The following is a 23,099-nucleotide window of genomic DNA, read 5'->3' as shown; positions in this document are numbered from 1 at the left end:
TAAAAAATACCGTCTCTTTAAGGGCATTTCTCTCGTCAGCGTCTTCAAAAGTACGGTGTTATATTCGACCTTGCTCAAGGCATCGCGTGCTTCATCAGTAAGCTGTTCCCAAGAAATGAGGTCATGGGTCTCGCCTTAAAGCTGCGTGTACCGCAGTCACGACCTCGGTCCTCCTAATCCCTGGTAAGATTCAGGCTTAACGTGTGAGCCATCAATGTACTTGGCTTCCAGAGGGAATCTGTACTCGAGGTGAAAGCCATAATTCAGTGACACACCGAGAAGCGTCGAATTGGCTGCAGGGCCATCGATCCAGAGGACCGCAGCTTCCCAGGAGTGACGATGCTGAAAGCCAACGGTTCGACCTTTCGGAAGGTACCAAGCATACATGATCGCCCAACTGTCCTTGTACCAGGTTGACTGAGAATACACCTGAGATCCCAGCGGCGATCCCTCGCACTCACCATTGATTGACCCACTCCCTCTAAGCCCAGCACTCACGGATCCGTCAGCCTTCACGGCGGGATACGGGCGGCAACCGTAAGATACGTAGACTTCTGGGTTGTATTTGACGGCGGCCTTTGCCGCGTCGGTCGTAGGTTTGGGCTGGGCGAACGGTTTGACTTCGTCGTGGCTGATGTAGGTGACTTCGGCATGCACGACGACAGGTGCAACGATCGTAGCAATGACGAAAGCCCGCATGGTGCTTAGAGAATGAGCCGGCGAAGACGTGCGTCCGAAGCGGGAACATGACGATTGAATTCACCAGAACGGGGCGTTCATCGCACAGCAATCCAGCCATTAATCCTTGAACCCTCGCGTGGACTCACAATTTTATTGCTTGACAGACGTGGTTATTATAGTTGGTGTGTTGGATAGCCTCATACTGCTCGTGCAGTGGGTGTCAAGGCAATCTCCAGATCGGCAGTGGTAGGGTTGTCACTGCCAACCTTCGAGTGAATGGCTGGTTGAGAGGCTTGCTGGTCCGAGCTGGCAGATAGCGTAGTAGAATAGAGAGAGTAATAGTTTGTGTTTTGGTTACATTGGACAAAGACGTAAAGGGAGTGCCAGCTCCCCCATTTTGGTGCTCATTTGCGAGACCCACTACAAAGTTAACTTTAGTAGCCGCTTAAGCATGGAAAGCGAAGCTAAAGGCAAAGCTGGATCGACAGCAGTGTCGTTTTTCGCTCCGCTCGTGACATCGATGATCAAGAGCACATCGCACGCAGCGCTAGTGGAATGCAAACGACGACGCAAGGAGTACGATCTGGAAGTGGTCATCCGTTGCTGCCACGACCCAGAACAAATCTCATCCATGACGACAGCCGTCTGCGGCTCGTTCGAGCCGAGCTTGCCCGAGGTCCTGTGCGACCCGGAGTAGGGAATTGACAAAGAAGACCTGACCAATGAGCTACTTCTGGGCAAGATCGACGCGTTCCTCGCTACAGTGAAGAACAACACAGTGCCCAACGTTGCGGCTGAGTTCAAGGCTACCGTACGGATGAGCTTGCAGGAGACAGCCGGACGAGAGCGAGTAGTGCAATACTTTCGATCTTGTCGCCAGGTGATTGAAGAACATGGCTGGTGCAAATTCGCTATTGATCAAGAAGGTATTAAGTTGCAGTGCGAATTGGTAGTTGCGTCTCTTGAGCCCCAGGCACTGCGGGAAGAGATAGAGTCCATTCTGGCATATTAGAATCGGGCTGCGCGTAGTGCCGAAAAGGTACTTCTCAAGATCATTTTGGAGAAAGCTCTTGAGCACGAAAGATACTTTCAGTGCCGTAAGCGGCAACGCAGCTCGACTCGAACCGGGGAAAAGCTGGACAACTCACGGGAACCGAGTCGCTCAAAGAATAAAAATAGGACAAAGGACAGTGAAGCAAAGACTGTTCGCCAACAACCACAGGATAATGTGAGTAGAAAGCAAGGTCGAAACGTCCAACAGAGAACTTCAAAGACAGGAGCTGCAAATCCGATCGGTGGCTGTCGCAAGGGTAAGGGGGCTATTGGTTAGTAAAGTGCCCAGTTGCGACTCACGACGAGAACTCCGATCTATTGCGGCAGCACCATAGGCGGCGCAACCGTGAGAAGGCTGACCGCAAGAAGGTCGCTCACGACTGAAATGTACAGCGCGTTAAAGAGTGATTGTTTGGGCGTGTAAAGCTAGTCGAGCTAAACAGAGTGCTCTCGATGCCCTTTTGCGCTGATTCAGGGGCAGATACAAGCGTCATCAGCAGAATAAAGCTCAGAGAGTTGATGACAAAGGATCCAGCGGTGAAGCTGGTCAAATTGAAGGAGACGGTTGTAGTGAGGACAGCTGGACGACACATTATCCGAGCCCATGATTGTGTGGATGTGAATTTGCGGATGCATGGCCGGTGTGCCTTACAAAACCAGCGTAATATTTGGTAATTGACGAAGATGAAGAGGAATTTATCCTTGGGAAGGAAATTTTGACTACGCTTCGAATTGACGTGGACCGTCAGCTTGAACGGCTCGTGGGAAGGGATTTCACTGGCGATGAAGAATCTGTAAATTACAACGACGACTTTGAGATCGGTGTGGAATGGGACAGTGAGGTGGGAGTTGCAGCTGATTAACTAGTGGATAAGGCGATTGATAACGGGTTCCCACGCGAGCGAAGAGATAATTTGAAGAAGATAACAGTGATGTTTGACATTTGATGACTGACACGCGGTGATGACCCTCCGGCAAAGATTTACCACTGTTAGTAAAGCTGATGGATGGTGCCAAGCCGCAGAGCGAGGCAGTATCCGCCGCACTTAAGAGAAGTTTTGAGAGACTTTAACACTGAACTGTAGCGTAGAGGGTGGGCTTATGAAAATCCACAGAGTTGATAGGCCAGCCCCGCACTGCCAGTGAGGAATCCCGGCTCTGACGAATAGCGACAGAGCTGTGACTACCGTGCGGTAAATGCTTAGCCTGAAGCTGCGGCAGGTGTGATGCCGATTCTTCGTGTCATTACGAAGCACGTACGTGGTATTGCTCATGTCGGCATGATTTACTTTCTAAAATGGTTTTGGCAGCTCCCTTTGGCAAAAGAGTGTCACGAATTTGCTTTCGTACATGACGGATAGTAATGTGTATACACCTATCCGAGTGCACAAGGATGTAGTGCTGCCATCCATTTTCAGCGAACGCTGAGTGAAATATTACCAGTTTTATCTCCAGAAGCAATCGTTCTCTACGAAAGAATGGCTGCGGAGGACATCTCAACTATACCAACTCAAACTTAGTTTACAGCATCAGCCTCACCCAGCACGTGAGCAAGGTAGATCTGTTGTGAAGCAAGGGGCTCTGTAGGCCACGATACATGATATCTATCGCTGTATAGTCAGCACCTTTTTTGTTTCAAATTGTTAGCAGCTAGAACGAGGGCCTTTCAATGTTAGATAGTGATGAAAGCTTTTACTACCCACCCGTCAGCCCGGGTCCGTATTTGTACGACTGTTTATTCCTCGATAACGGCTTCGTATCTACTGCCAACACCTGAAGACATCAAACAATTATGCGATTCAAACCGTATGTATTAGCGAAGCAATCAGCCCTGATGTCAACACAGGCAAGGCTGGACTGATTGAACCGTGTAAAGAGCCTGATTAAATTATGCATTTTTGGTATTTGAGGTTTCTGTAGCGTGCTGAACGTTTTGCATCATCTAGATCCGTGCAATCCGCTTTGATAAAGTATACTTCTAAGATGTATAATTCACTTTTTAAACCATTGATTGCCCCCATGCACCTCACAAATTTCTAACGAAGTGGATAAGCTCTTAGTCTAGTGCACCTACGAATATGCCCTGCAGAAACAGCATGTCATTTAGTCTGACGTCGCACGAAAGCTCCACAAGAATTGCATCAACAACTCAGCCAAGGATCTGAGCGTGCACAGACCTGTCGAAATTGCCTCCTTGTTTCTACGAAGAGTCAAAACACCGTGCTATCGGCGCAGCACCGATGCCACCAAGTACCCGCGCTCTTGATTTCCAGGCAGCGTCACGCCTCCTTTCATTCATCTTTGGATCGGTTACTAAAGCTGATGATCGACAGAAGGTCGGTGTAACACATGAAAACGCTGGTGAGGTTATTTTAAAGGCGGTGGCTACGATTTTGGAAACGATCGGTCCCGTCGTGGCTGAAGATATTTTGCTAGATGCTGGCATTGGAATTGGTAACATTGTTGCTCAAATCGCACTTCAGACGCCCGCTCAACTATCGATTGTGTGGAAATTCGTTCCGAGTCAGCGAGTCATGGCAGTCAATGGATCAAGAGATACTCAAATGTGGAGTCATTGCTCAAGAAAGTGTTGCTCAAGAGCGGCGACGCGAAAACCTGTGGTTTATCTACGCAGCCACCATTTTGCCATTTATCGATCATGTACTTGAACAGCTTTCTCTTCCTTGACGAAGTAAAGATGTTTGTGTTGAGCGAGCTGAGCTTTTTCCCTCGCTACCTGATTGTTATATCAACAGAAGCGTATTGCTCAAACATCGACCGTCTTGAAGAAGTAGCTTTTGCACCAAATGACAGATGTAACAAGTGATACGTGAGCCTGCAAGTTGGACGACGAAAACAATCAAAATATACCTATATAAACACAGCAATAAATAGAGAAGTACTTCGTTCTCCACGCTAACTAAAGGCACATCGTCTAATAGCTTGTTTCCCAGTAGCCACCTTCCAAACCAAAAGCAATTCGCCTCGGGAATGACTGCCACTGCTACGTGTAGCTCGATCGCGCCCAGCTCGCCAGCCTTTAAAACCCACACACACCACACACACCAGCCACAACACCCACAGCATACACTTAGCTACCTTCTCACTGTCCTGCACCCACACACATGGCTTATCCTCAGCGTTAAAAAAAATACTTGTAAAATATTTTAGCGAGCAATTTCTTTGGCTAAGCATTCTTATTGGCAGAAACCACGAAAAGGGTCTTTTTGCCTCTTTTTTATTAAATATTTTAAATTTATATTGTCGAAATGTTGTCAACAGGAGCATTTTTACCCTTTCCGCAAAAGGGTTTGCCCTTTAGCCCGACCCCAATGATTACATGTACCGATCAGAACTGGTTCCTGGTCCATTTCTCCGTACAGTAACTGGCTTACCGGAACAGTATTAAATGTATAATACAGCCCTTTTTTCAAATATTACAGACAACGACGGTGAAATCCGCCCGGCGTCTGAATACTATTCTTCATATATATAAAAGTATTACGCACGACTTGATATTTTGTTCTTGTCGGAGGGTATGCCATAACCAGTGATTATTACCGAAGGGTTCATCTGTACCATTATTTAGAGTTTGGCAGTCTGTACAGTTCTAGCTAAAGCGTCATCATGTAGGACTCGCAGATTACGTTTAACATGACCATCGAACGTCATCATTAAGGACTCGTAAATTACGTTTAAATTTGTCTTTTACTGCTAGCATTGTGCATCCACGTGAGGGTTCAAGGATTAATGACTGGCTTGCAGTGCGACGAATGCCTCGTTCTCGTTCTGGTGAATCCAATCGTCATTTTTCCGCTTCGGACGCACGTCTTCGCCGGCTCATTCTCTAAGCACCATGAACTTGCGTGCTTTCGTCATTGCTACGATCGCGGCGCTGGTCGTCGTGCATGCCGAAGGCATCTACATCAACCATGACGAAGTCAAACCGTTCGCCCAGCCCAAGCCTACGACCGACGCGGCAAAGGCCGCCGTCAAATACAAGCCAGACCTCTACGTCTCTTACGGTTGCCGCCCGTATCCCGCCGTGCAGGCTGACGGATCGGTGAGTACTGCGCTTAGAGGGAGTGGACCAATGGATGGCGAGTACGAGGGCTCGCCTCTGGGATCTCAGGTGTATTCTCGGCCAACCTGGTACAAGGACAGTTGGGCGATCATGTATGCTTGGTACCTTCCGAAAGGTCGAACCGTTGGCTTTCAGCATCGTCACTCCTGGGAAGCTGCGGTCGTCTGGATCGATGGCCCTGCAGCCAATTCGACGCTTCTCGGTGTGTCACTGAATTATGGCTTTCACCTCGAGTACAGATTCCCTCTGGAAGCCAAGTACATTGATGGCTCACACGTCAAGCTCGAGTCTTACAAGGGGTTTGGAGGACCGAGGCCGAGACTGCGGTACACGCAGCTTAAAGGCGAGACCCATGACCTCATTTCTTGGGAACAGCTCACTGATGAAGCACGTGATGCCTTGAGCGAGGCCGAATATAACACCGGACTTTTCAAGAGGCTGACGAGAGAGATGCCCTTAAAAGACGGTATTTTTGAGAAAAGACTGAATGCTTCTTATCCTTTTGAATAATTCCACAGTGCGATCTCGTAACAAACAACATGGTTTTCTTTCAATCATCGTTTGTATTGTGTCAGATGACAAGAAATTCTAGCGATTTTGCAGCTATAAGTTAGGGTGGGTTGGAAAAAAGTAACAAAAAGACACGTGTGAAGTCCTTGTAAGCTTACAGAATTACTGCTACGTAACATTACTGTAGTAGTAGTTTTTGTGTACACCTTTTCAGCCAAATTTCAAGATCATAGTGACAAAATGTGAGTTTAAAGTGTCGTCGAAAAAAAGCAAAAAGTTTTCCTGAAACCACTCCCGCTTATTAATAGTTTTGCGGAGGTAGTTCGCAGTGGTATGACCTATTTCTAGGCATGCTATTATAAAAAGGGCATTTGAATGAGTGGACAGGGTATGCATCATCATAAGTCTGCCACCAATTCCTAAGTAATATCTGATCAACCGATCGGCTTCGTTACGAGGTGGTGCTCCGTTTCTTCTCAGCCAGCTCTACGTTATTTCTTGTTCTGCTCAGACCACTCCAGTGGCGGTGCGTTGGATCTTGCTGCATCGTGCAAATGAACCGACAACAGCTCACTGGTAAAGGAAGATTCCTGAGCCATCACATTAACGCATTGATTTTCAAAAGTTGTTTTAGAGCGAAAATTCGGCCCGTCTGTATCTGGCTAAATCATTACGTTTTGCCCAGTGAGAGACGAGCTGCAGCTATCGCTGTGACCGTGAAAGTCATAATCGTCAGGACAGTCGCCATAATTTTTTTGAAGAACGATGCTTCCATGACAGGATAGGTGTAGCCATCTCCGATGTCCTACCTCAAACGTAGGTAGGGGGCGCGCGGAGTACAAGTACAATAAAGAATTTTCTTTCTATACTGGAGCCATCCCAGCGAAGCGGAGGTCGGCGACGGGGAGCAAGCGGAGCCCCGCCGCGATCGAGATAAGATGTTAGCTCTTGATTAGGTACTAATCGCACAGATCGTCAATCTTCACCAAAAGCGCATTTTTAATCTAATAGTATAAATAGATAAATAGAAAATGCAAATTTAAATTGAGTACGCTACTTAGTTGTATCAACCTAAAAAAATAAAATTATTATCTTTATTGATAAGCTAATACCTCTATACTTTGTAATCTGGTTGCCAAAGAATATAATATTTTAAGAGAAAAGATCAAACGAAGAATGAATTTTCGGGCTGCAAATTGTCGTAGATTCGTAGGCTGACTATCGGCACTGCCCGGATCCGGCCTAGTGTATACACGTCCACTCCTCGGGATGGAATCCCGGAGCTATTCCGGGTCATATTAACTTAAGCAAATGCGCCCCCAAAGTATACACTAGCAGGTTGTATATATTGCACATTTTCTGTTAATTTCCGGCATAGTGCGAGGTTAACGAGCTTAAGCTATGCCGGTGACGTGTAGTGTTACCCCCCCCCCCTATAAGACTTTGTTTGAAATCGTACGGTATTGGGCGGCATTTTATATTTTGACTACAATTACTGTGACCTCAAGTATCTTGGTTTATGTAAAACCATCATATTAGAATGCGTTAGCTATGATTGCGTGGGCCGGCTGTCTGACGCAAAGACCTCCCTGTTATTCGCCATAAACCGATCGACACAATCCAAAGCAGCACAATGAGAGACTGTCGCGCCTCACATCATTGTCAATGCACTCCAGCGGTAAGGCCATCTCGTTCAGAAGACGTTGATGCAGCTTCCTTAGGTGTCGTCGAAAGGCTACCTCTTTGGGGTGTCAAGAATCGAGTGCGAGCTGTTGGGTGGTACCAAACGCCAAGAATTCTCATCGTTCAGCTCTCTTAATCCTGCCGCTAGTACCAGCGGCCGTGGGGCTTGGTGCTGGTACGGCGGCAATGTCGGGGAAAGACACTTAGAGCAGTACAGGATCTAGTCATCTGCAGCACCTGCTTGCTCGAAGAGAGACGTGATGCATCCATTGCGCTGTACACGCATTAGTACACTAGGTTGTGATAGAGAGAGTCGCAAGGTGACAGCCAAGGATGTTCGAGACGCTTTTATTGCGCCAAAACCCCTGCAAGCATGTCGAGGCAGCCTCCGCGATACTTTAACGTGGATTGTAGAGACCAAAAAGCAAGGGTCGTCTGCTTTTTTTATTGCTACTGGAGCGATTCATTTTGAAGCGCTTCCCATTGACTTAGTGCGAGTCTTTTCTCTTGGAAAGGCGAAAAATCGTGGGCGTGAGTACTCGCAACGTCCACCGTAGTGCTCTGAGCGATTTATATCGTCGGCAGGAGATCCCACTTCCGGAAACATTTGACAAAACCAGGGGTACATTTGTTTTGGGAGAGTGGTTGGAGTGACCGTCTAGGGCTCGCTGCACAGACCTAACCCCTCCATGCTCACCTGATTTTGCGCACGTGCTCAGCCGTACGAGGTATAATGTATACAACGTATCGTACATACCACTCATTCCTCGATCTGGTACACGGTTAGCAGAGAAGTGGTTTCGCTCGGGGCGATCATGGAGCTTCGCGGCCGCGAAGCCCGAAAGCGGCGGCAGCCTGATGGAGCAAGTGAAGGTAGTGGGAGCGAGACCTGTAAAAACGGCAGCGAGAGCTGGTGCGTTGCCTCCCAGGCTTCGCGTGGAAGGAAAGTCAGTCATTTCTAGACCGCGGGATCACGTACAAGCTCGGAGGCTGCTGGCGCACAGTCGGACAGCCATACTCTGCCATCGGATAGTACAGTGGCATCTCCTCTCGAACAAACTCAGTTCGACTCGTGGAAGGCCTTCCATGACTATTTGGAGGAGTATTCGTCGCGCTCCTTCCAGGTACTGTCAATACAGCTCGAGATATGATCAGTGGTGAGTATACGCTGGGTGCTGTGCACCCCAGAACCTTTGCATCCGCACCGTCAACACAGTTGAGGGCCGCAACCGAAAGATCACGCAGACGAAATCGATCGCGGCGCTGATTACTGTAGAATGGAAGCAGTACAACAAGACGCTGATCTGCACGCATGCTGGAACATTTAAGTCACACAGCAAGGGAAAACGTCTTAGACAAGAGTCGCGCACGATGAAGTGTCGTGCACAGGTACGTCTCTCTTCGAACCACTGGAGATTGTGTGGAATTTAATGGTTCATCTCAGACCACCTGAGATGGTTCATGTGGTCACTAGACCATCGAGATGGTCACGTATGGGCTTCCGACTTACCTAGCATGTGTATATATTGGCCCATATAAATGCATGCGTTCGCGCCATTAACGCGAGTAACAACGATCCAAGATTCGCGATTCGTATCACAAGTGCTAAGCTGACGCACAACCACACTCTCGCTGAGGACAACTACCGTCAGTACGCCTCGGTTCGCACTGTTCAGCCTTCGAGTGTGGTCGCGACGATCAAGGAGCTCCATAAAGCGGGTGCCAAGAAGGAGAGCATCCTCGCATACATCCACGAGCATTCAGATCGCGAGACGACGATACGAGACGTACACAACATCGTATGTGGACTGAAAAAGGTGTCGAACGGCTTCTCTACCACCGCGCAGCGCTTGAAGAAGATCATGTTTGACTTTAGTGCCGATCTAGGTAACGTCGGCCGTGTGTTTGCGGAGAAGCAGGCGACAAGGTATGTTGACCAGATTGCCGCATATACAGTAAAGTAGGTTTGCGCACTCACGTTCTACCGATTGATGTTGTCGCATAAAATCGCAACATGTATCACGCTCCAGACATGTCCCATGCGCGCCATGTTCGAGCACTTCTCAGAAGTGATGCTCAATGACGCAACCCACGGGACCAACACGTCTCGCTATACAATCCTCTCGTTCATCGCTCACGACGCATATGGCAAAGGACAGTTCGTTCAACATGCCTTTCTACAGAACGAGCGCGCCGTGACGCTGATGACCGCGATCGAAGCGTTCAAGACTTACAATCCTGGTTGGCCCCAGAGTGCGTCATGATAGACAAGGACTTCACTGAGATGCCAGTGCTACAAGCGGCGTTGACTTCAGGTACGATCCTCCTCTGCCAATTTCACGTCATCAAGTACATCCGTGAGCAGATCTCCTCGCCCGACTACGTCTTTTCGTCCTGGCAAAAGAATCAGCTACGAGCTATCGCCCCCCTCTTGGTTTATGCAAAGACTGAGCGTGAGTACCAGGTTCACCGTGCGTTCCTGCGTCACGTCACCTCGATTGGATTAAGAACGGCACGATGATAAACCTTGCGACGGGAGAAGTGAGGTGCTATAACCCTATGCAGTCTACGTACAAGGTGGGAATACGAGCGAAAGCGAAACTGTTGAAAGCGCTCCTCCCAGACCGAGCCGAACGCTATCACGTTGGATTCTATGACGCGGACTTCGGCATCCAGACAGACAGCTACAACTGTGGCATTTACGTGCTTCTGGCCTCAGAGGTGTTTTCTGGCGCGACCTCACCAGGCGTTGTGGACAGCCAGAAGCTGCGGTGCCTTCGGTATAGGTACCTTAAGATGTGCATGTAATACATTCCATTCACGTGAACGGTTGTGCACTGACGAAGTTTCTTTCGATGGCGCTGAATGCGTGCTTGTCGTCTGAGTGTCAACATGAAAGATACAGCGCAACCAAAGTCACAAGCCTCAACTCGATTGAGTAGAAGCGGTAGCAGTGGCAGCAGCAACTTGAGAAATGAAGCGTAATTTTTCAGCGTACAGCACAGCTGAAGCCCTTGACACCTCAAGAACTCGCGTCCGTCAGCGCTCCACAGACTGGCGACAACACTGTATTGTGACGTCGAACTACTCGACCAATTCACTTTCCGGTTATACGTACACCCGTGGTCAATCATCACATGATTGCAAAAGCTGGCTCTCTATGAGATGGTCGCTGGTGGGCACTGGATGGGCTCAGATTGGCACCGATTGTCATCGGGTGGTTGCAGGTGGTCAAAACTGTCTAGCAGTACCTCTTCACGCTCGGCTTGTCTAGTACAATGGCCCCGTGACGGTTGCATCCACGTGCCACCCCTTGTACGCGTCGATCTTCTCAAGCAGGTGGGAGTCTACATCTCGCTGGGGGCCAGCGCGGTGGCGCTTGCGGAGGGTGTGGGCGTCGAGCACGCTGTCAAAATGCTGTTTACGCCTAAGTTTTATTGTGCAATAGATTTTTGCATTGGTTGAGCGGTTTTACAGCGAAGTGGTGCCCAATCTGCGAGCACCTGCTGCGTCCACGATGGCTCCGGCCTTGCGTTGTCGCAGAGAAGAAACTTTCCTTCCGTACCAATTCACGCATTATGGTGTCGCTGTCCTGGATCTCCTCACTCCCATCATCGAAGTTAATGTCAGACTCAACCTTGCTCTCACAGCCGCACCATCTTTTTCAGGCTCCAACTGATCCTCGTCGTCTTCGTGGCCACCTTCTAAGAAATCTTCCACTCGGCGTTGCTACCACGCTCACGTCGTCCGTTAGTACCTTACCAAACAGCGTTTTAACGCGCAGGGTGGCCACGAAGAAATCATTGTGAAACTCACCCACGCCGTTACCCACAGTGGTTTCAGTGCTCACACCGCTACTGTCCCAGCGATTCCAAATCCAGCTTCTCCGGGATGGGCTCCCTCGATAGTGGTGCTTCTTCTGTAGCATTTGGATTCGCTACAGCAGGCGCGACTGGGGGGGGGGTCACAGGCGCTGCAGATTTTTCAAAATCTCCCTCTAAATATGTGTGTTTCCGCTTAGATGCCTGCACGCCGGATGTATGCTGAACGACTTGCTGTAATCCCATGAGCACTGCCAAAATTGCATCAGCTAAAATACCTTCTCTTTGCAGCTTGTGCTTCTGGTGGTCATTTAGCTCAAGTCGATAAAGAACAAATTTCATATGCGGTAGCTGGTTTAGAACCGGTTCGCTACCCACATTCGTCCCAACATTGTGTCTTTCGAGAGAGGAAATATACCTGTGTTCTTGTACGCCTTGATAAAGTTCTTCTCGAAGACGGTCCCTTCCAACTTGACGTGCTCAGTGAGCTCTACACCTTGTCAACCTTCGCTCATCAATCCAGCAAGGTCAAACTTAGTGGCATGAGGACGTCCAAATCGTAGCGGAAAGTTAGACAACAGCTCTTCAAAGTTGTGTTTTAACGAAGAAAACACAGTGTCGTCAAGAGGATGCGTAAATTGACTTGTGTGTGAAATATATGGATCTTGCTTTGTACAGAGTACCGTAAAACAGGCTCTTTTACGTGCGAAAAATGACCATCCAATATTAGCAGAACCGGTCGAGTTACTCATTTCTTCTTCATCTGCTCATTGAAGAACTTTAACCGATGCAAGAACAAGAATCCGCGAATGTCTGAAGACTATGTCACAGTGCACGCAGAGTCTTGTAATCAGCCAACCATCCAGTCGGGTTGACGTTGCTTCCCTGGAAAGATGAAAATTGACGAAATATGATCACCCGATGCACTATCACCGACCATTACGGACATGTTGTCCCGATCGTTTGAGCGCGTAGTATTCGCTCGCATCCCCTTGGCACATATCACACGCGGTGATTTCCGTCCTTGAGGTCAGAATCCAGTTTCGTCGCAGTCACACACTTGAAATGGTCCGAAATGATTTTTATTACGCTATCTAATTCATTGTGAAAAGACCTAATACGCTTTTCTGTAGACATATTATAGCGCCTGATGTTTAGAAATTGGGCTTTCTTCCGACTCATCTGGTCACCATGACGACGAACAAGCTTTAAAGGCCATTTTGCCTTTGGAAATGTGTCGTTCACTGGCACACTGTCAGCATTCGGAACCTCACGAGCCAGTATACGAAGCTCGTAGTCGGTCATGCAAATGCCTCGGCAAGACCGACACAGAATAATCTCGACAGTTCCTTCTTCAGCTGCCTACGCCAGCGCAGTTTTACGCCCAGGTTTCGCGGCGACGGTGACCTTACCGGTAGCCCTGCGATAGAAACTACTTCTAGAAACTTTGAACGAAGCAGATGCGCGTGAAAACGAAGCCCTTTTATCGCCAATGAGCTGAATGGTAACATTGAAACGTGTCACAAGGTCTGCATGTGCTCTGGAAACTTGAAAAGGGTGATGGTGATTATGCTGTCCCGGGCAGACCTCGGACAATACAGTAGCATATTAAATTGGCGCTCCGGCGTTACCATAATAATCACGGCAATACACAAGAAAACACACAATAACTACGGCGCAATTATTGGCAATATCTTCATTACAGGCATTAATGAAAACACCATCTCAGCTTACCTAAAGAAGACTTGTCACACTCCACATGTCCTTGTTGGCACGTAGGAAGGCGAGCATTTCGAAGTGGACTGGAAGCGTGCTGCTACGCTGCGGCGTAAGGACGTACTTGGCCTCGGAAAACAAGCGCTCACACGCATTCGATGTCGGCGGTACCTGCGCAGCTAGAGCAGTGTACACAGCACCACCTGCGCGTCTCTTCGGGCCGTTTTGCTGTATGATCTGCGCAGCGTAGTTGTCCTCGCGCTGCTTGCGCTTGCGTCCAGTCTCCGATCGACGTTGTGTCGATTGCTGGTCCTCGAACCGCTTGAGCGCCGCGGTTTCGGCAGCCGACAGCTTCTACCCAGCGCCGACCTTCACCAGACCATTTTCAAAAATGGGCGAATGGACAATTCTGAGTTGGTTTTTAGGTATTCCCCCATAATAGGGTAGCCCAAAAGAATCGAGTCAAAAAGAATACGTACCTCGCCCATACTGGTCGTGTCGCTCTGCAGACGCTTGCACACACTGTCCAGCTTGGTCAAGTGCACCAACAAAGCGCACAATTTCTTGTGCTCGCTGGTAGACGGAAGGGAGTCTTCGACAGCTTCACTCTGGCGGACGTGCGCTCTGAGCTTGACGTAGCGCTTCAGCATCTCGTAGGTAGAAAACCAGCGCGTCACATTGCGCGTCTTGGCGAAAAGGGGGATGAGCTTGGAAAGTTGCGCGGCGTTATTTGGGTAACGTAACTGTTGCATGAGGTTGTTAACCTTTTGTAACAGTGATTCGTGCTCTGTTGAGAACTTTTTAACCGCCAGGTTAAATCGATGGGATGCACAGCCGACCAATGGGACGCCGAGTATGGTAGCGATACTGCGGTTGGTGTTGCAGTTATAAGCAACCATGAACACGATCATATCAACGGTTTTGTTATAAGCCGCCAGCACGTTCTGGTAAAGATCAATGTGAGCGTTTGCATCTTGACCCCCCCCCCCCCCGTCGAGGGGCGAAAGCGTCAGTAGCGTGCGTCGAAGCCGATCGCCGACGACATAGGGCCCGTAAACCGCAACGTAGTGCAATGTGCCATGCGTCCAGCCGTCGTACATTATATCGATCTCGTTTTCCATCTCTTCCTCGATTACAGAGCCCAGTTTTGACGCCACCGTAATAATGCCGGCCTTGACCGCCTTGGAATTGGTTGCACTCCACTTGGCCATGGCCCTGGTTCGCTCGTCGCCCACCTCGCTCAGCGGCATGCTCCTCTCGACAACCCACCGCAACCAGTGGTAGCGGTGGGATGTTTCCTCGGACACGAAGCCGAAAGCTTCAAGCGGGCGCTCAAAATTGTGATGGTGGGTGTCGTACTGAGCACGAAAGTCCTCGTGGCGGCTCCCAGGTGTGAGAGAAGGTTAGAGTACCCTGTGCCGGAAAGTTGCTTTCAATCCGTGCCGCAAAGCTTGCACCGATGAAGCCCTTCGCTTTAAGGCTCGAAGAAGAAGGCGCTGAGGTCACGGCTCGCCACCATGGTTCAAGTTTTAAAGTGAGTAGTAAGTGTCTGCTGCGGCTAAGGTTAAACGAAGCTTGCAGAGCCACTCAGCATTCTTATGCATATACAAACCGTCTTCGAACCGTCGTGCGGCTCCGGGTTTGCTTGAACCGCTGAACCGAGAGTTGGTTGGGGTGACTTTTTCTTCTGACCCATTATTGTATTGCAATAATTTCTGGAATATATTACTGTACTGGATTCTGTTGATGGCAATAATACCTATTATTATAAACAAAACACAATAATTGCAGCTCCGCAATTATTTTTTTTCCGAGGTCTGGTCCCGGGTGGGACGCCGTCGCCGCAGTCTTTATCATCGCAGCGAAAGTACGAATACGCTAAGTTCATTGGAAGGATCAAAACCTATTTTTACATTTGTGTTTTAATAAAGTCTCGATTGAGGGCCATTTCAAATTGAGTCTGCGAGGAGTTTACGAACACTTCATTTGGAAAACGAAGTGTTGAAATTGAGAAAAATGGAAAATATACGAACACTTCATTTGAAATTAGTACCCTGTTTACTGTTAGCCACGAAAATAGTGTTCTATTGCAAGAAAATTGTTCGTCAGCAGAAGCAACAACAAGTTTCTACGCGTTTAATACATGTTTATGTAGTGCAAGTGAAGCTGAGATCCCCGAGCCATCGCTTGCAAAATGGAGAAGCTCACGTATGCTGTTCTCCAAGCCAGTTTCATACTTTACTGTCGAATTCGGTGTCAAACCTGGTGATTTTGTGATCATGTTTCTTATTTTGCTTGCACAAGTTCTATTTTCTGTAGTCATCCAACAAGGACAGTAGAATTTGGGCTGAAGATAACTCTTATACGGACGTGAACGCGTGGAATATGCCCGCCTGTGTTGCTAGCATACCATCCCAAGAACAGAGTCCGACAATACGCTGTCTTTGAGAATTAAAACCCACTGGTCGATAGACGTACTTCTCTTGCTCTTCTCTTCGCTGGCGAACTGGACGAGAAGGGACTGTCCTACAACGTCTTCCAGTCCAGCGCTGACAGGCGCTCTATTGCGCACACTCAGATATAGATACGTGTTTAGATGATAAGATCTTCTCTTCGATCGCATTATTTACGGCAACAACAAAAAAAAACTAGAGCTCGAATACTTCTCGATGTACATCGAAGTGGACTTTCAGTTCTCTGGCAAGTCTGGTACTGGCGTAATGCACATCGTCGATAAGAGCGGACGGCCCACACACCAAGACCGCGACTCGATCTTTGCCACTGTTCTTGGCTTCTTCTCCCATTTCTCGTAGAATTGCGATGGCATCAGGTCGAGCTCCAATGTGCAGGCAGTTGCTCAGTTCTGGGAGATCTTGAGCTTCGTCGTCCAAGATATCTCGCGTTAAATAGACCTCACTTACGAAGGCATCAGTGGGTTGATTCGTGTTCCTCGGGTGGGATAAAATATGAGGAAAGTAGGACGCCACCTCATCCACTTCAAGACAGCTATCCCGTCTCCGTTCGTCTCTTGCAAGTAAACTTGAGATCGTCTCCTTCTCTTTAACTGACCAGATAAATCGCACGTGAGGGATGACCCCACGACTTCGATAATAGCACTCGTGATGTAGCCAATTTACTATTGATCGCATGGGAGTCATACCGATCCCTCCGGCGAGTAAAACCACGTGAGAATACACCGTGGGAGTCGACAAATCGAGCGCGAGTTTTCCGTATGGACCGTCCACCAGCAGATCGAACGTCGAAGGGCCGTCGAGTCTCATGGCGCTCGCTTCGCGCTTAAGAGCAACAGTCAAAAGCTTGGTCGTCCAGTCTCCTACTGCCTTGATATAGAACGTCACCATGGCTTCGTGTGGTGACGACGCTATTGTAAAGGGATGCCATTGAAAGTACGAGATAGAAGGGATACAAAGGAACGCGTATTGACCAGGTTCATAGGCGAATGTCTCGCCTGTGTCTTGACGTACTCGAGGGAACTGAACTCTTGTGATATTCCCAGGAAGAGCACAAATGGAGAGCTGGTTACGTGCAATAACACCTTTGTTCGCACTCCTAACGGAGCCGTGAGCATAGATACGAGAACGATACGCTAGACGATACACCATGTCGATGGCCCAGGGGGCTACTCCAACCATGACATACACTGCACCATGGATAATCGCACACGTTATCACTGCGATAAAGAGTACCCAATGGACTCGAAGAAAGAACTCGAAGAATCTTCGTCGAATGCAGCTTAAAGACAGTAGAGACATCGATACCAACGCGATAAAAGCGCCACTCCCACTGATTACCTGGACATTGCTAAATCTCTGTTCGTCTCTTGATAGATGAGTAAATCCGTGAAGACTTGCGATTATAATTGTAGCAAAAGCTGCCAATTTGTGATAGAAGAGAGCGCGTTCGAAGGGAATACCCGTGACTATCAGTAGTATGGAGTTATTTCGAACAGCGAAGCCAAAGACTACTGCCAACGCAATAGAAGACGGCGTCCCAGTACCTGGAACATCGTTTGTCTTTGCTTGTAATACAGTGTACGCGATAGCTCCAGCAACGATAGGAAACGTTATTAACACGTCGCCAAGCTTCAAATTAGCTACTGAGGTTAGAACTGGCACTGTAGTGGAGAAGATTTTCCGCGAGAGTTTCCATCGTAACACCATCCATGACCGTAAAAGCCGCTGTAGAGGACCTGGAGGAAGCGGTCGATGTGGCGGCGGCTCAAATTCTTCAGTAGCTGCGACGGTATGCACGCTACCGTCCAAGTTGTACGTGGCAGATCCTCCGTCCTCGACGTCTAAGATCGGAACTTGCGACGTATGCGCGTGAGACGACCAGGAGAGCGCACTTGCGTCGATCCCGTCGAGGACGGGGACATAGTTGATGCTACTTTTAGGGGAAACGGGGGCGTCTACAACTGCGCGCGATTTCCGCTTGGAATTGTTCCGCATCCTGGCGACTTCGAGGCTTCGGTTGGAGACTGGGAATGCTCTCCATGCACCGTGCTATTAATACTATGTAGTATGAAGGACACGCACCATTTAAAGGGCTAGTAACGAAGGAAAGCGCAAGTGTGGTCAGAATAGCAACGGCCTCTTCGAAACGCTCTTGAACTTTCTTCCTTGAGATTTCGGTGGCACCGACCATTAACTGGATTTCTAATGCATGCCAGTTTCCTCTCACTGCATTGTATTAATAGCTGCATAGTCGAGAGTCTTGGATCAGAATATTAGCAGATATTTTCAGATATTTGAGATGAGCAGCACTTGATTTTATTAGGCTATTTTCCCTGCCAACTGCGTTAACCCCCTCATGTTACTGATAGTGCATCGCTCTCTAGAGTTATCGCTTTCCACAGGTGTACCACGTTTAAGGTACAGTGTACCTGAAGAGCAGGAGCAGCATACAGTGTACAGTTCGTAATCGCGGTTCCGGATATTCACACCGAGGCTCAGTCAATACGAGCTCATTTTCCAAGTCACCCGTGACGCACAAAGGAACGAGGACGGACGCGCGATGGACGGTGAAGCGACCCCCGGCTGAACTCAACGTTGGCAAAAGTGAATGACAAAGCTATTTATCCACGCGGGTGCGATGGAAATTCCGTCAAGTGCCGTGCGTGGGCTTCAAGCGATATGCTTTTAAGGACGAACATGGTAAGAAGCGAGGACGCAAACAGCAAATGTCATTGCTGGCGCACTTCGATAGACCAGAACGAAATAGCTCACAAACTCTAAAGAACGATATTTATGGATTCCGTAAACTATTGGGTACGTAGAGAATTATGGAAAGTTTGACTTGATTTGTAAGCCAATTTCAGAGGGTATCACTAAATGGGATGAGCTGTATCTTTTTTTAAATTGGGCGTTTGGGTCTGGAACAATGCTCATGTGTAGACAATCAAATACTGTACAAGCCCAAGTTTGTGCCGCCCCCCTTAAGTTTTGGCCTACATGTATTAAGATCCCCGTATTGGTGCACTTCGAAGTATTTTTTGAAATATGTACTGTAGCCATGGAGATAAGGGCACATTAAACACTTGCACAGCCACAAATAGCATCCGGACAGTTATTTTAGCTCCCTAAACGATTTGGTAAATCTGGATAGTAAAAAATCCAGTTTGTGATCATTTGATCGCTCCTGAACAGCATTAAATATCACAGACGAGAGGATTATCTAGAAATTCGGGTTTTCGATACCACGTCAGACAATCCTCTCGACCGTGATACCCCAAATAGTGATGCTAATAAACTCATAGAATTGGTTTCCCATTCTCTCGTGTACTAGATCATCCAAAATAGAGGTCGTTAACTAGAGTCATAAATCATTCACTGTGTAACCTTGATTGGTTTATCAATGATTTCCAGCCGTTGGACAGGCAATTCCGAGGGGCTTGGGAAAGATTGGTCGACAGTATTGTTGCATGGTGTGAAGTGGTACAGAAGCCCCCGTGAATAAGGGCCCTTAATATTGGATCATATACGTTTGACAAATCACAAGATCGCTGTGATTTTCCGATGAAAATTTATCAGACGGCCCCCTACACTTATCAAGGGGGGCTTCTGTAGATTCTCCGCCCACTGACAAGTCGGATACGTTTTTGTGACTACACTCTCCACTGGAGGATCTGCAGGCTGGAGAGTGAACTTCACGTGCTCTGTGACGTTCAAAGACACTTTGAAAATACCCTTTTTTGAAAGAGCCTTCTTTGGATCAGTAATCAGTTCTGATCTTGGAAAACATGAATTCGCGATCAGATTTCCGGCTTCTTTTTAGCAGCTCGCTCTTTAAGGGTCAGCTACAATTTTACCAGTTATGTCTTGTAGAAGGCAACAAATGTTTCAGTTTCTCTTTATTTCTTAAACAGCACATGTATTTTTAAAAATATTTGTATTTTCATAGACTACATGTATGAAATAAAAGAAAGGGCCTGGGGTTGGTTACCTGGTTGCTTTAATCAGAGACCTATAGAATCAAGCCAACCATAACGAAGCAAATATAGACAGGTACCGAAAAAAAGGAACACAATAGAATGCTGCAGCAAGACGTTGGCAGCAAGATACAGTAACACGATGTGATTATGTACTGTGTGTATTGAAAGAAACGAACAGGCCATGATCCTTTTAAAGCGTCATCAATAATGATCCCCAGCATTACCGGTACGGTACTGTACCGTAATTTAATACAGAATTCTCTTTGGAGTGGTATTTAATACATGTATCCCAAAACATTAGCCATACCAAAACGATGGAGGTATCCTTGAAATGGTACAGCTCTGGATCTGTACAATGAGGATTATTCATGTCAAAAAATACGGTAACGGTTCAAGTTTTATTGTACTCCTTGGACCTAAATGTAGCCATCTGTTATGAAGATTCAGCAACCCAAATCCTATAGCACCAGTTAGATATAAGGGGTAAAATCGGGCGTAGATTTAAAAAATGTGGTATGAATTAGCTGATTCGCAGTCGTTTTTGCGCTACAAGACTATTTTTAAACTTTTTCCAGATGCCCCAGATTTACGGGAAACGGGTTGCCTTTGAGGCGGTCATTTGATTGGGCAACTCCCAAAACCACATGGATTTGCGCAAGAAAGTACAAGAAAGTACGCAACTGAGCAGCAGTAAATCCGATTACGATTGTAACGATTTGAGTGCAAGGAAAAAACAAATATTTATTTAAACAGGCACCTTATCCTTCGCTCTGCTGGGTCGTAATCACGCTTCCTTCCGCGTTGATTTCACATATACAATAATAGAGGTTAACGTTAAATAGCTGATAAGGAACATACACCGCTAAATGGCTGATGTGCACCTCAAACTTGGTCTCATTGTCGGCTCTGTAGGTGCTCGTCACAGTCGTAACAGTGCCGTGTGCTATCTGTAGACACTCAGCAACCAGGTCCCGGGTTCGCTGCCCTCTGAAGAGGCCATCTTCCTTAGCTTTGAACATGAAGTCTAAGCACCGTACTACGTAATCCTTCTGGCCTGGTGCCAGCTCTTGCTGCGAGGTGCTTGGCTCAGACATGTTAGTAAGGACGCAAATAGCTCACTAGATGCACGAGATGCTAATGAACATTTACGTAGGCTCCTTGTTCTATTTTGGTGCCAGCTCGAGAAGTTTTGCCTTTTCAAATGGCATGTTAAAATAATCTGGTCCAACGTTCATTGACGAGTACAATAGTAAAAATACGTGACGCTAAGCAAATCCTCCATCCTAGCATCGTGCATTCAATGAATTGCAGGGCGTCATGTCTTGTTCTGGTAGGTTCATTCATCAGTTTTCCGCTTCGGACGCACGTCTTCGCTGGCTCAATTTCTAAGCAGTATGAACCTGCGGGCTTTCGTCATCGCTACGATCGCGACGCTGGTCGTCGTGCATGCCGAAGTCACGTACATCAACCACGACGAAGTCAAACCGTTTGCGCAGCCCAAACCAACGACCGACTCGGAGGTGGCCGCCGTCAAATACAAGCCTCAGCTCTACGTCTCGTACGGCTGTCGCCCGTATCCGGCCGTGCAGGCTGACGGGTCCGTAAGTGCTGGTCTCAAAGGAAGTGGACCAATGGATGGCGAGTGCGAGGGCTCGCCGTTGGGCTCTCAGGTGTATTCTCGTTCGACCTGGTATGAGGACAAGTGGGCCATCATGTATGCGTGGTACCTTCCCAAAGGTCGAAACACCAAATATCAGCGTCGTCACTTCTGGGAAGCTGCCGTTGTCTGGATCGATGACCCTGCACTCGCCAATTCGACAATTCTCGGTGTGTCATTGAATTATGGCCGTCGCCACAAATCCAAAGCCCCTCTGGAGCGCCGGTATCTTGAGGGCTCAAACGTGAAGCTTGAATCATACAAGGGGTACGGAAAACCGAGACCGAGGCTGCGTTTCACGCAGCTCAAAGGCGAAACCCAGCACCTCATCACGTGGGAACAGCTCACTAAAGAAGCCCGCGATGCCTTGAGCAATGCCAAATTTAACACCGGACTGTTCAAGAGGACGAAGAGAGAGATGCCCTTAAAAGACGGCGTTTTCGAGAAGAGACTGAAAGATGCTTATCCGTTTTGAATAATCCCACAACACAATAGCATCAACAAAATTTCATCAAATTTCATTTGATGGTTAATTCACCTGTATCAGAAACCCTGAGAAAACCACTCTGTTCTCCTTGAACTGAATACTACTACATGTACACGTAGTGTGTACTACTTAAGTAGTACAAGTAATTACCGGTGGTCTCTTGTGTGACCCATCGCAACATAATCTTCTGTAGATTTTCATTTGACTCCTTCTTTAACGCAAGTAGCCAATGGCACGGAAGTGCTTTTTTGGCCTGAACTTAAACGTGTCAGCTATCTTCCATGTCCAATGTAATAAAATGTATAACGTTTTCGCATAGCCACATTACCCCTGCGCTAGGCGCTCAGCTTTGTTGTAAGTGGTGTCCGCATACGTCGCGTCTCTCTTTGCCGGAAGTGAGGCGACAATCCATGTCCAATAATGTTGGGAAAATCAGCCCGTCGTATTGGATGAAACTACCCAGACAATCTCCCATGTAGTGATACCACCACCTTTTAGCACCATCCAGAGGAATATCAATCCAGAGGTGTGAGTATAATTTTTTGGCCTTCAATGGATTATTTGACGGCTGCTATGTTGTACAGCGTGAGCGTGCGCCAAGCCCTTATACATGTATCCGGGTTGGACACTAGACAATATTCTGGTCAAATACGAAGTTTACATCAAATCCCATTTCGGGTGCTCCACATTATTGACCAGTCGGTCCACTCTAAGCTAAATGCTGCGGCATGGACGCAAAGAGGAAACCCTCCCGCATCTCATATTTTAACGTTCCTCGACCAGCAAACGCCCCGCCAACCTTGTGATGCCGTCCATCAAAACAGCTGTTCCTGCCAATTTCAAGGCAGATTTATACTTGTCTGCAGTATGCGCTGTCCTGGGTGTGATGGCAGCCAAGAAGTTTAACGTAACTAGGGAGTCTCTCCGTCTCAGAGTGCGTGGATGTGTGTACCAGT

General features: G+C 47.9%; 3 protein-coding genes and 2 pseudogenes across 3 annotated transcripts; 2 read left to right on the top strand and 3 right to left on the bottom strand.

The window, feature by feature from the left end:
- PITG_22733 lies at window positions 1–690 on the bottom strand (annotated as a pseudogene; the record flags this gene model as incomplete).
- A 4,900-nt stretch (window positions 691–5,590) lies between these two features.
- PITG_04251 lies at window positions 5,591–6,322 on the top strand (annotated as a pseudogene; the record flags this gene model as incomplete).
- A 9,874-nt stretch (window positions 6,323–16,196) lies between these two features.
- On the bottom strand, window positions 16,197–18,017 carry PITG_04250 (ferric reductase, putative; the record flags this gene model as incomplete). Its single annotated transcript, XM_002905865.1, has 1 exon — window positions 16,197–18,017. The coding sequence occupies one exon, from the start codon at window positions 18,015–18,017 to the stop codon at window positions 16,197–16,199; it is 1,821 nt and encodes a 606-aa protein (XP_002905911.1).
- Window positions 18,018–20,390: 2,373 nt separating this feature from the next.
- PITG_04249 (uncharacterized protein) lies at window positions 20,391–21,093 on the bottom strand (the record flags this gene model as incomplete). The annotated part of the gene is made up of 2 exons (XM_002905864.1): window positions 20,391–20,415; window positions 20,858–21,093. The coding sequence occupies 2 exons, from the start codon at window positions 21,091–21,093 to the stop codon at window positions 20,391–20,393; spliced, it is 261 nt and encodes an 86-aa protein (XP_002905910.1).
- Window positions 21,094–21,371: 278 nt separating this feature from the next.
- Window positions 21,372–22,131, top strand: PITG_04248 (NPP1-like protein; the record flags this gene model as incomplete). The annotated part of the gene is made up of 1 exon (XM_002905863.1): window positions 21,372–22,131. The coding sequence occupies one exon, from the start codon at window positions 21,394–21,396 to the stop codon at window positions 22,129–22,131; it is 738 nt and encodes a 245-aa protein (XP_002905909.1).
- Between the last annotated feature and the right edge of the window lie 968 nt (window positions 22,132–23,099).

This window comes from Phytophthora infestans, genomic scaffold, assembly GCF_000142945.1.
Source record: "Phytophthora infestans T30-4 supercont1.5 genomic scaffold, whole genome shotgun sequence".
Classification (NCBI taxonomy): domain Eukaryota; phylum Oomycota; class Peronosporomycetes; order Peronosporales; family Peronosporaceae; genus Phytophthora; species Phytophthora infestans.
This window is presented reverse-complemented; position numbering and strand designations above follow the sequence as displayed.